The 12,343-nt window shown below is 50.6% G+C and overlaps 1 protein-coding gene across 3 annotated transcripts in view; it reads left to right on the top strand.

Moving 5' to 3' along the window:
- Window positions 1-12,343, top strand: part of GRIK4 (glutamate ionotropic receptor kainate type subunit 4) — a 477,203-nt gene that overhangs the window by 439,533 nt on the left and 25,327 nt on the right. For 2 of the 3 annotated variants that reach the window (XM_031016481.3, XM_055356138.2), the window contains 4 exons: window positions 1,737-1,846; window positions 5,648-5,821; window positions 9,778-9,943; window positions 11,306-11,531. In XM_031016481.3, the coding sequence (XP_030872341.1) occupies window positions 1,737-1,846; window positions 5,648-5,821; window positions 9,778-9,943; window positions 11,306-11,531 (676 nt within the window). The remainder of the gene's footprint in view (window positions 1-1,736; window positions 1,847-5,647; window positions 5,822-9,777; window positions 9,944-11,305; window positions 11,532-12,343) is intronic. The other variant, XM_055356137.2, reaches the window with a different exon arrangement.

Here is a 12,343-nt window from a genome sequence, read left to right on the forward strand (position 1 = left end):
CAGCTGCCCTTTTTGGCAGAGGATGAGTATTTACGTCCTCTCCGTGTACCCTCCAAAGAGGAAAGTAAAACTGCACCGCAGGCCCACTGGCTCCCTAAGAAGGAAGGGAAAAGCATCCAGAAGAGGAGCTGAAAATCACCCATGATGGGGGCTATGCAAATACAACAGGAGCGTGCAGAACTGTCTCCTCCCACCTGCCTCAGATGCAGCCGTGGAAACAGCTATTGCTACTTGGAGTTTCTCAGCTTCTTCTAGCTTCCCCTGGATAATGAAAGCTCAGAAGGCTGGTTGAGTTTAGCTCGGTATTGGCAAAGGGAGTTCCCTTTTGTGTTTCTGGGAACCCCAGTGTAAAAATGACATGCCTTGATAGTGACAATAGGTTGCGCCATGACTGATACGATCTTGAGCTTAAACGCTTACCTGTTCATAGAACCCTGAGTTTAGTACTAATTTTCAGTCCTATCCATGGACTTCCTGGATTTCTGGCATCATAGAATCATAGCGTTTTCCATTTACAATAGTCCTTAGGGTGCATCTAGTCCAGTGGTTTTATAGTAAATGAAAGAAACCAGCCTGGGACAAGACAGGGTAGCAGCACGGAGCTGCAGAGAATATGCCCCATCTCCAGTGGGCAGCCCACACTCAGCTTCAGCCAGTTGGGAACTTGGACTCAGTGGTGTCGGATCACCCCATTTTTTAAAAAGCCAGAAATCTAGATTTGTATGTGAAGTTACCTAATTATTTAACACTGGCAACTAATACAAACTAGGTAGATGCTGCAGGATAAACAATTCAACTCTGTGGGCCGTATGCATCCATAAGCCACTGGTGTGTCACCTCGGATCTAGTCCCACTCCAACTGAGGCCAGAAAGGGGTGGGGACTTGCCTGAGACCACACGGCTAAAGACTTGGAGCAGATGACTTAACTCCATCCTTCTCATTCCATTTTGTTTTCCCGTGAAGAATGGCGGGGAGCTTGGTGCCCAGGATTCCATTCCTGGCTCCATTGTCTGGCTCACGGGACTCTGGCCAGACTCATCCCTGGCCTTGCAACGTGTTTTCCCACGGTGCAGTGGTGTGAGCCCTGGGCTTTGAGTCAGGAAACATGGGCTTGTTTGGGTCCCGGCTCTTCCATTTACGCACTGTGGAACCTCGGGCACATCTCTGACTGCCCTCGGCTTTGGCTTCTTCACTTGTAAAACGAGAATAATAATTTGTGCCTCCCAGGACTGTTTTGAGGTTGACGAGGGAAGGTCTCACTGTGTGAGATCACCCCGCAAACAAAACCCAGAGACTCCGGTTGTATTAGCATCCTGGTGAAAAAGACGTGAGTGTCTAAGAGGGATGCTGTGGTCGAATCCAGCAATGCAGACAGCAGCAGCTCAAAGGTGCTTCCTGAGTCCATCCTCCACCCCCAATGGAGGACACAGGGTGGTACTTCGGGGCACTGAGGGTTGTTCCTCTTTGCCAGCACAAAGCCTGCCTCACCCCAGGAAGTGGCATGGCCCCTGCTGCTGTTCTGTGTCACCTGCTGAGGTCAGGGCTGGGTCGTGTCATTTGCGCAGCCTGGCAACACCCTCATTCCCAGTGTCATTTAAACCAATCACCCAGAACCCAGAGAAATGGGAACTGGGGCCAGACCCACACTCACTACCTCCTCTGCCCCACCCTGCCTGCCCCAAGGTCATGTTGACTGAATGTATGCGGTGAATCTTGTTTTTCTCTCCATTTCCAGGGACGCAAACCCGGCTATTTCTCCTTCCTGGACCCATTTTCTCCGGGCGTCTGGCTCTTCATGCTTCTAGCCTATCTGGCCGTCAGCTGTGTCCTCTTCCTTGTGGCTCGGTACTCTCCTCTTCCCTTCCCTGTCCTTACACCGCCACCTCGTGTCCACCTCTGGGAACTGCATGGGGAGGGGGTGGGGAGGAGGAGAGGGGAAGGAGGAGTTGGGAAGATGTTGGTGCCAAACTAGAGGGACAGGAGAAGGACTAGGGGCCTGAAATGCTCTCTGCCCAGCTGTCGACCTCATGCTGCCCATCCAAACATTCCCCACTGTGCACGACGCAGACAGGTGGCTTGGCTTCTGCACCTCTGCCTCCTGTCCCCTCCCACTTCTCCCCAGACCCCCACCTAAGCCCCTTGCTTGTGTAGGAGCCCTGGGAAGAGAGGAGGGGTGGGGTTGGCAGGAAGATGACTCTCATTAAGCACTGTGCATTTGGCTGCCCTGGCACCAGTCATTGCCACAAGGATCTGCCACAAAGTGCCGAATGACAAGAAACAGAGCCTGCAAATCCGGACTGGGGGCACTGGGGGCTGCAGTGGAGCAGGCCAGGGAGAAGGCTTTCTCTGCAGACAGCCTGGGCCTGCCTCTGAAAACACAGCTGCCTTGTCGAATGGGAACCATGGAGGCTGGTGGCGGGCGGCAAGGAGACGGGATGGAGAGAGGCGTTTTCAAGAAGTGCTGAGTTGAGACGCATGGGCCAGACCAGGGAGTGGGGAGAATAAGCCCTGCCCTATCCCCAGGAAACCAGGGGCTGCCCTGGCCCTATGGAAAAACCCGAGGAGCAGCCCGAGGCTGTGGCCTCCCAAGACTGTGCACAGAAAAGGTAGTTTCGCTCCAGGCCACAGGCTGTTGGGCCAGCCTGAGCTGCAGGAGAGCCAGCTTAACCCTCCAGAAGTGGGATGAGCCTTGGTGGCTCCCAGGCCACTCACTCAGGTCCCTGGTGCTGCTAACCCTCCACTTACTGCAGTAGAGGCTCACAAAGGGCTGTTATGTGGGAGCAGAGAACTACTCAGGAGGAGCTTCTGGAATCTGTCCGTGGCTCTGGTTTGCAGGTGTCTCTTCAGTTGTTACCTTTGCCTCCAGGCCACAGTGGCAGGGCAGACAGTGTTAGAGTGCACATCCCATCTCTGTGGGGTGGGTGGGGTCTTCCCCTAGGGCACGTTCATTCACTGGATTGATGGGGGCACTTGGGGATGGAGCTGCCGCATGGTGAGCCCTAGGGAACCACAGGCTACCTAACCCCTGAGGGCACTTCCCAGACTGCCAGAGAAGGGTTGCATCAACCTGTCTATACACACCTCTTCTAGTGGAGACCAAGGTCCCCAAGATCAGGAAGGTCTTTGGGGCCCACAAGATGCAGCCAAAAAAAGACAGGCCTTGCTGACAACCTGGTCATTTTCAAATGTGGCAGAGTTTGCTGCTTGGGCACCACCAACCCCTCTCGGGCCTGTAGGCATGGCCACTGTTGAGTATCTGCTGTCAGTGACGGCCTGCGAGACGGGGAGCTAGCACGCTGTCTGACACCTCCCCTCTCCACTTTGCCACACTGCTGCCATGTTAGGAGGCTGTCTCCGTGAGCCCTGGTGCCACTGCTCTGTAATTCACACTTGCCCCTTGGATGTGAGCCCTTGCGTGTGGCATGCCACAACACTCAGGTCACCTCAAGGGCCCTGAAAAGTCTTGGGGTTTGGAGAGCAGATACATACAAGCCTGCTTCAGCATACCCGCAGCAGCCTAGAGCTTTCAACCAGCCCTGGGGTGTTACGCTGCCCCTCCTCCCTCCCCTCCACATCCAAACACACCCCCTCCATCATCTAGCATCACAGAAAGGTTAACAGAAAATGTGCTAAAGGGCTAACCATGCGGCCTCTCTCTCTCACTACACGCACACACACACACACACGCACACACACACAATACTGGAGTCTAGGATATTCTGTCTTCAGGTAGTGATTTTCAAACATGGTTCTATGGACTGCAAAGGCTCCTGGGAGCAACCAGAGCCTTTGGGGGTGGAATGACAAGAGGCTGGGCAGCCAGAGCTCTGGGTCCCCAACTCCTCCTCATCCAGACCAGCTCTACTTTTATTTCTTATATATTGTACTTCGGGTAAGATTTTACAGGGAAAAAAATGTCTGAAAACAACAGCTCTTAGGTAGCCATTCCCAAGAGAGCTGATCTTCAGAGTCCCGTAGGGAGCTTTTAGACATTTGAATTCCCAGGTCCCATGAGCTCAGAATCTCTAGGGGAAGGGCCTGAGAATCTGTATCTTTGAAGTTCTGCAGATCCCACCAATGGTCCGTAGGCTTGGGAGCCAACAAAGTGGGGCACCAGAGTGCCAGCCAGCTCCTCGGGACCCACACAGAGGGACAGAGCACATCTCACATGTCAAAGGACCAATGCTGAGACGTTTGTGTTGTACTCAGGAAGGAGAGGCGCAGATGGAAATGGGAGGCAGCGACAGTGGGAACACTAAGTGCACATCAGGCCGAGTGCAGGACGGGAAAGAGCAGTGTGAAGATAACACTGAGCACACAGCACCCCGCCCTCCTGGGGGGTGCACACCTGTGCATACAGTTTCTCTCGTCAGAGCTGGAAGGTTTTGCGTACAAGATGGGCCGGGGCTGCAAGCATCTCCCTGGCAGGCAGGGGAAGAGCAGGCATTCTGGGCATCAGAGGGGCCATTCAGAGAGATGCCAGTGGTGAGGCTGAGAGGGAAAGCAGGGGAGTGTCCCCGCCTCACCCCAAGGCACAGAGCTTAGAGCAGCCCTTCTCAGCCCCATGCATGCATTACACTCACTGGGGAGCTTTAAACAAACACTGATGTCCAGGCCCCACCTGAGCCAATGAAACCAGAATCTTTGGGAGTGGAACTCAAGCAGCAGCATTCTTTTTTTTTTTGAAAGCCTCTGGGGAGGTCTGAAACACAGACGGAGAGCCTGGCTTTAGACACCATCGAGGCCAGTGGCTCTCAGTGTGGACACTGGCCCGGTGGCACCAACATCATCTGGAAACTTGGGAATTCTTAGGCCTCACCCCAGACTTACCAGTGCAGAGGCATTGAGGCTGGGCCCAGCCATCTGTGTCAGCACACCGGCTTGGTGGTTCTGAGGTAGGCTAAGGCTGGAGGGCCATTGCTCTAGGCTGAGGGTCTTCAAACCGTGGTTCTAAGGGACACTAATATCTCTCTCATCACCCTGTCACTGGCAGTGTCAGAACAAGCGGCTTCCCAGGCTGTCCACCTCTTGACACTCCTAGCCTCAGGGGCTCCACTTAATCTTTTTTTTTTTTTTTTTTTGAGACAGGGTCTCACTCTGTTTGTCCAGGCTGGAGTACAGTGGTGGGATCTTGGCTCACTGCAGCCTTTACCTCCCGGACTCAAGTGATTCTCCCACCTCATCCTCTTGAGTAGCTAGGATTACAGGCACACACCACCACACCTGGCTAATTTTTTTGTATTTTTTAGTAGAGACGGGTTTTCGCTGTGTTGCCCAGGCTGGTCTCGAACCCCTGGACTCAAGCAATCCGCCTGCCTCGGCCTCCCAAAGTGCTGGGATTACAGGCATGAGCCACCGCACCTGGCCATCCTCTATTTTGTATTTTGGAGTTCCACATCAGAATTTATTGGGGGTAAAAATGTCTCTTTGATTAAAAAAAAGTTTGAGAACCATCAACCCAGTTCAACCCACTTATTTTATTATTATTATTTTTTTTTTGGTTGCAAAACTCCAAGTCCAGCAAAGGGAAGTGGCTTGCCCAAGGCCACAGGCCGGTCTCAGAGGTGAGACCAGCCAGGAGAGCCTGCCCGTGTCCCTTCACACCCCGCCTCCGTGGCACTAGTGTATGTTCCTTTTCTCCCACAGGTTGACGCCCTACGAGTGGTACAGCCCACACCCATGTGCCCAGGGCCGGTGCAACCTCCTGGTGAACCAGTACTCCCTGGGCAACAGCCTCTGGTTTCCGGTCGGGGGGTTCATGCAGCAGGGCTCCACCATCGCCCCTCGCGCCTTATCCACCCGCTGTGTCAGTGGCGTCTGGTAAGGCCCCAGGCAGAGGTGAACCAGGCCAGGTGGGGTGGGGACACAAAAGGGGCCCTCTGATAAGCCGGCTCTAGCTTCTAGAGCCCCAGAGCCTCTGCCTCTTACAGCAGACCCACGCAGGAAGCCGAGTGCTTTCTGCCAGCTCAGAAGCTTGGGGCAATGGATGGGGCCTGCTCTGTGCCATCTGGTCCCCTTCCCCTTACTCACTCTCTGGGGTCTGGATGCAGAGGGGAGCCAAGGGAGGAAGGGAGAGGAGGTGACAAAACAGCCTTGATGAATTTCAGCAAAGCAATGGTAACTTCCTGACCTGAAAATGACCTGAGGTTTGAGAAGGCATATGCAGATTTATGCAAATATAAGCCTGCTGGCAGGAAGTCCCTGCAGAAGGAAGCCAGCCTGGCTGCTACATCACACCCCCTCTACCAGCCTTCTGAGGCTTTGTGTCTCTGCCTCTGGCTCTGGGGGCTTGCTGGCCTGTTCACCTCAGCAGGTGTGGGAAAACGCAACTCTTGTAGTTCAGAGTTGAGCAAATGATTCAATGTGTGGGAAAGCTCTTTGAAAACTTGAAAGTGCTACGTAAACATATGGACTGATCATTGTTATTAGACCATTATGGGGGCAAAGGAAAGACAAAACAAATGTGTGAGTGCGTGTGTGTGTGTGTGTATATATAGCCTAGAGAGGCAAGTTTGCAGAACACAACTTTTTGATCCTCTCTTAAAAATCTGCTGTGGGTTTGGCTGTCATAGCGTACAGGACTTACGACCTTGGTTCTCTCCCTTCCTTCTTAGCCTGTTTAGCCAAAGGAAAAGGAAAGGTGATGTTTCCACCCTTGAGTACTGGTGCCCAGAGTGGGTGGTCTGGACAGAATTACTGGAGGAGCCACTGGGCTGTTAGGAAGGTGAAAACACAGCTGAGATAGTCATGCCTTCCTGTCTGGGGTTTCCATTATCCCTGATAAACAACAAATGTAGCACGATTTAAACCTGGGCGAGATGCTCGCCTGTTACCAGATAGTTTGGAGAAGTCACTGAATGGATCACCATGGAGAACAGGAGCTCAGGTCTCCAGGAAGAGGGATGGACGATCTCAGCAAGGAGAGTCACGGAAGTCCCACCCACAACATCCGGGAACCTGGGCAGAAGCCCTGGGAGAGGAGCATCTGGGGATGTTGATCTCCTTCTCCCTGGGGCTTTTCCTTCTGGAGAGTGCCTGCTCCCACAGATGGATGCAGCTAGAACCCCATTGCCCACTTCATCCGCTTGTCAGCTCTACCCTTACCCCAGGAAATCCCTCCTCCAGGACCCAGCCATCCTGCAGGTTGCCCTGCCCTGAGGGGAGGACTCAGCGCTGCTTTAAATGGCTGGCCCCAGGTGGCTTGGTCACTGTTCCAGAGCTGTGTGAGAAGGGGCTCAGCGCGAATGCAAGCCGCCGTGACAGGCCTGTGCCAGCCCCGACTCCAGGCGGTCACTGCACTTCTCTCCCAGCACACTAACAGTTCCTAGTTCTTAAATCAGGGCCTCGGTTTGGTCCGTTCCATGGAGGAGTGGGAGGTCAGAAGACAGGGCCATCGTGGCCTACCTCGGCCTCCTCACCCAGAGCACGTGATAGAAAACACCATGTCGCTGGAGAGAATGCCAGTTTGACAGCTGAAAATGCCCTTTGACACAGGAGCGAGGCTCCACTGACCCCTCCGGAAGCGGGCATCATTCCCTTTCTCAGCAGAGCCGATGGGTTTGCACTGAGCCGCTTGTGCCCTCTGACCAGTTTCCTTGTGACCAATGGCCTAAATAGCCACCTGGGGTGTAGCCAGAATGTAGCCAACTCTGAAGTCATGTCCACACCTAGGGCTCATTAACCCCCAGCACACACCACCACAGCTAAGCAGCTGCAGAGTGCTGGCTTCCTCCTGGGGACTGCCCGCCCCAGGTCTCTGTTTAGGGATGGTCATGAGAGCACCTTCCAATAGGGCAGAAGAGCTGAGGCAGGAGCAGGGAAAGCAGACCTTGGGCATGGAGGGATACCTGCTACTTACAGGTCACAGATAGGGAAGGCAGAAGGAGGCAGCCAGGTGATTTTCATCCCATATTCAGTCTGATGGTCTCTCTATACATTTCTCTATATCTCACATCCCTCTAGTCCTTTACAGATTGCTGATCACTCATGACATATTACTTCATTTTATCTCACAACTCTCCAGCAATAGGCAGAGCAGGCATGATTATCCCCATATATTTATTAGACAAGTAAATGAGCTCAGAGAAGGCGAGTGGTTTTCCCTACGGTCTCACAGTGGAACACAGCCAGAACCAAAACCCAGTTCGCTCGCGGTGGTCTGCCATGTAGACGTGCCCATTGAGTCAGAGGATGCCCCTGTTGCTTCACTCCTGGGGAGGCAGCCAGCAAGTGTTCTTGGTCACAATGGCAAAAGGGGCAATGGGACCTGCTGCTCTTGAAAATCTACCCAGCAGCGGCAAGTTGCCAAGTTCTGTGTGTTAATCACTATGCATTCATCGTCAGTGTCTCTATGATGGATAAAGCCCCATGAACTCAGGCTCCACTGATTCAGAATTTGTGATTCTCCATCCCAAACTGTGCTTAGATCTATCTTTGAGCCCCTTGGGATTGGGATGTAGATCCATACTGTTGACCAGATGGGAGAAGGCTTGTTTAACCTACTAAAATGAACACATAGTTTTTAATGGACTTAGCATATATGCTGCCTGAGCTGAAAAATTATTCTAATTTTAAATGAGTTCTGTCTACTCAGTAAAACAATCTTCTAATTTGAAATAGCATGACCATTGTAAGAGTATTTTCTAATTCCAGCCTTTCAGCAGTTCAAAGGTGCTTTTCACCAGGTAGTCTTTATTAAAGATGTTCTGTTGTTACAATTTACAGAACTGGTTTTAAAATACAAATTTATCAGCTGGCACAGGGGCTCACGCCTATAATCCCAGTACTTGGGGAGGCTGAGGCAGGAAGACCACTTGAGCCCGGGAGTTCTAGGTTGCATTGAGCCCTGATTAAGCCACTGCATTCCAGCCTGGATGACAGAGCAAGACCCTGTCTCCAAAAAAAAAAGAATTTATCGGCCAGGTGTGGTGGCTCACGCCTGTAACCCCAGCACTTTGGGAGGCCAAGGCGGGTGGATCACAAGGTCAAGAGATAGAGACCATCCTGGCCAACACAGTGAAACCCCGTCTCTACTAAAAATACAAAAATTTGCTGGGCATGGTGGTGCATGCCTATAGTTTCAGCTACTCAGGAGGCCAAGGCAGGAGAATCACTTGAATCCACGAGGTGGAGGTTGCAGAGAGCAGAGATCGCGCCACTGCACTCCAGCCTGGCAACAGAGCAAGACTCCGTCTCAAAAAAAAACAAAGAATGTATCACTGTGTTACTTGGCAGGTTGCTTCACTTCTCTGAGCCTCAATTTCCTCACCTGTAAAATTGGGATAAGAATTTTGCTTCCATGAGCTCTAGGGATTAAGTGAGATAGTGGATGTAGCTCGTGATAGCTGCTCACTGCCTGGAGATGCACATTTGAAGGTTGGCTTCAGCACGAGGAGGCGAGGAAGCCCTCCTGCTCTAGCTCTGAACAGAGCCCTTGGAGCTGGTACCCGCAGCTCATTCACTAGCTCATTTCTCACAGTCTTCAAAACTGTCTCATGTGCATGGACTACACCTCTTTTGAATAATAACCCAATAATCATCTCCTTTAGGAAATAAGAAAAACAAATCAACTGTCTTCTTCCAGGCAGTGCTCACAAACGCGATTCATTTCTGTTGACATCATATGCCCTGCCTCCTTTCTCTTCCCCCACTAAGCTGAAAGCTCTTTCATAAGAAAGATGCCTGGTCTCTCCCATGTCACAGCAGGACTGGGGTCAGGGGCCAAGACTCCAGGGAGTGCCCGGGCAATGATGACTTCCTCGTCTTTTCCTACATAGGTGGGCATTCACGCTGATCATCATCTCATCCTACACGGCCAACCTGGCAGCCTTCCTGACTGTGCAGCGCATGGATGTGCCCATTGAGTCAGTGGATGACCTGGCTGACCAGACCGCCATTGAATATGGCACAATTCACGGAGGCTCCAGCATGACCTTCTTCCAAGTAAACCCCATTTGGTTGCTCACCAGCATCGGGAATTGGGCAGAATAAAGTTGAGATGTTTCTCTGCTGGAGATAAAAACATCTCTCCTCATCTCATTATCTCTTTTGAACATATAGTTTGGAGGTCCACATGGGGCTCATTTATCTGCTGCTCTACAAAATACACCTGGAATGAGGTCCCAAAAGAACTTTGCGTTAATATCAGCCGGTGCCAGAGTGGTGGTACTTGAGATGATTTTAGGTCTGATGTGGTGGAACTGTTTTTTAGTTGCCATAGTTTCATGTTTATATTAATGGCCATTAGAAAAATATATATATGCAGTGAATCAAACCTGTAGTTTTATTTATATTACTGCATAGAATGGGGTTAATGCATACATTTACATTTTTAAAGTGATTTAAATCATATAGGTAGTATTTAGACAGAGCAAGATTCATACATGAATGACTGAAGTTTGAGGAACACCAGCTTAAGACGAACTGGCTTCACTGATTCCAGACTTGATAGGTATCAGATAGGGACCCTGTTGGCTTCTTTGAGTTTCCCTTGCAAGGCTCAGGAGAAAGCCCTGCCACAGCGATGTGTTCGCTGTCAAGCAAACTGATTGATCGCCAAGATTGACAGCCAGACCAGATGGAATAGTGCTTTTCATATGCCTCAAGCTCTCTTGGAAAGCAGGTTTCCCCTGGGGTTAAAAGGTGTCTAACCAACCTAATATCCAAGAAGTTCATTTTCCCATGAAACAAGTCCAATGCCTTCAGCTTTCTGTTTTCTAGGCAAGTCTCCGTGCCTACTGGCACAGACAACAGTGAAGTCATCATGCAAACACAGAGTTTGGATAGACCCCCAGAGTTCTCTGACTTGTTATTATTTGTAAAACAGCAGCCAGCATTGGATATGTGATTGATCAATTGGTTTAGGGTGGATGGAAAATAGGAAACTGCTTCTTCAAAGGGTATCTCTGTATAGTCCTAAATGAACCTAAGTTCACTGCCCCAAATTGAGGGACAATGAAGGTACCCAGCCAGAATTTCAGTTCTACCGGAAAATGGAGGTTGGCAGTAGAAGAGCTCTTGAGGGTAGATGAGGCAAAACCAATGACCAAATCAGGACCTTAGTGCGCTGTTCCTTCCTCATCTTTCTATAAAAGGTATCAAAGGCACAACTCCCTCCTCTGCCATTACACAGTGACAGTGAACATCTTGTGTTGAGAGACAGAAAGGGAAAATGTTCTTGACTGTGATCAGCGGGTGGAGAAGCAGAAGGGCCGGCATCTTAAGGTGCACTTTGATTCCCTCTCTTTTTAAGCCAGCGTTTCCTTCCTCTTTTCCCAATCCTGCTTCCTTTTGTTCTTTTCCCAGAATTCCCGCTACCAGACCTACCAACGCATGTGGAATTACATGTATTCCAAGCAGCCCAGCGTGTTCGTGAAGAGCACAGAGGAGGGAATCGCCAGGGTGTTGAATTCCAACTACGCCTTCCTCCTGGAATCCACCATGAACGAGTACTATCGGCAGCGAAACTGCAACCTCACTCAGATTGGGGGCCTGCTGGACACCAAGGGCTATGGGATTGGCATGCCAGTCGGTATGCGGGAGAGGAACAGCCTCTTTGGGTAGCTTTGTCCAGACAGGGTCAGGGTAGCTCAAACCACTGAATACAGCATTGAATCCAGTACCCCCTGTTGTTAGAACCAGTTTAACAGTGACTTTATGTGGGCATTCTAAAGTTTTTTTTTTTTTAAAGCAAACACACATATTTCCTTTAATCAACGACCAGTGCTCAATCCTTAATTATTAAAGAGCTAGTTGATTAGTTACTGATTGATTAATTGACTAATTTAAAGGGCTAATAGTAATTATTAAAGGGCATGTTAATGTCTTTGGTGTGTATTTAGGCCTTTTGTTCCTTTTCTCGCTTGCTTCTCCTTGGCCATTTCTCTGTTGATTGCTATCTCTACTAGCAGTGGGAAGAAGGATGAGATGGTAAAATTCAAATCAGTTAATTTTGCTATTTGTTAGCATTGCCAGTGAAAAGTTTACTTCTAAAGGAGACGGCCATGATTAGATGGAATGGCTTTCAAATTATTTGTGGATTTCGCTGATCCATCTATGGTAGGTTGGCGTGGGTCATTGAGAAGGGGCAGTAAGGCTGTGGTGTTCAGCCTGCTGACTGAGTGTCAGCCCGTCTTGTTGTATTAATAGGAGGATAGAGACGTTTGGCTTCCAGAAAGGTGTCCTAGCTGTGCTTTTTAAAAGGACATTCACACTTTGGACTTTGGGCCTTCCCCTGCTAACAGAACCTCCCCAAGAAGATGAGGAGAGAACATGTTTAGCTGCTGTGGTGATTGTGAAGGGGATCTGAATGTTCCTCCAGCCGCTTCTGACATGCACCCTTCC

Source organism: Gorilla gorilla, chromosome 9 (genome assembly GCF_029281585.2).
Source record: "Gorilla gorilla gorilla isolate KB3781 chromosome 9, NHGRI_mGorGor1-v2.1_pri, whole genome shotgun sequence".
In the NCBI taxonomy this organism is placed as follows: Eukaryota; Metazoa; Chordata; class Mammalia; order Primates; family Hominidae; genus Gorilla; species Gorilla gorilla.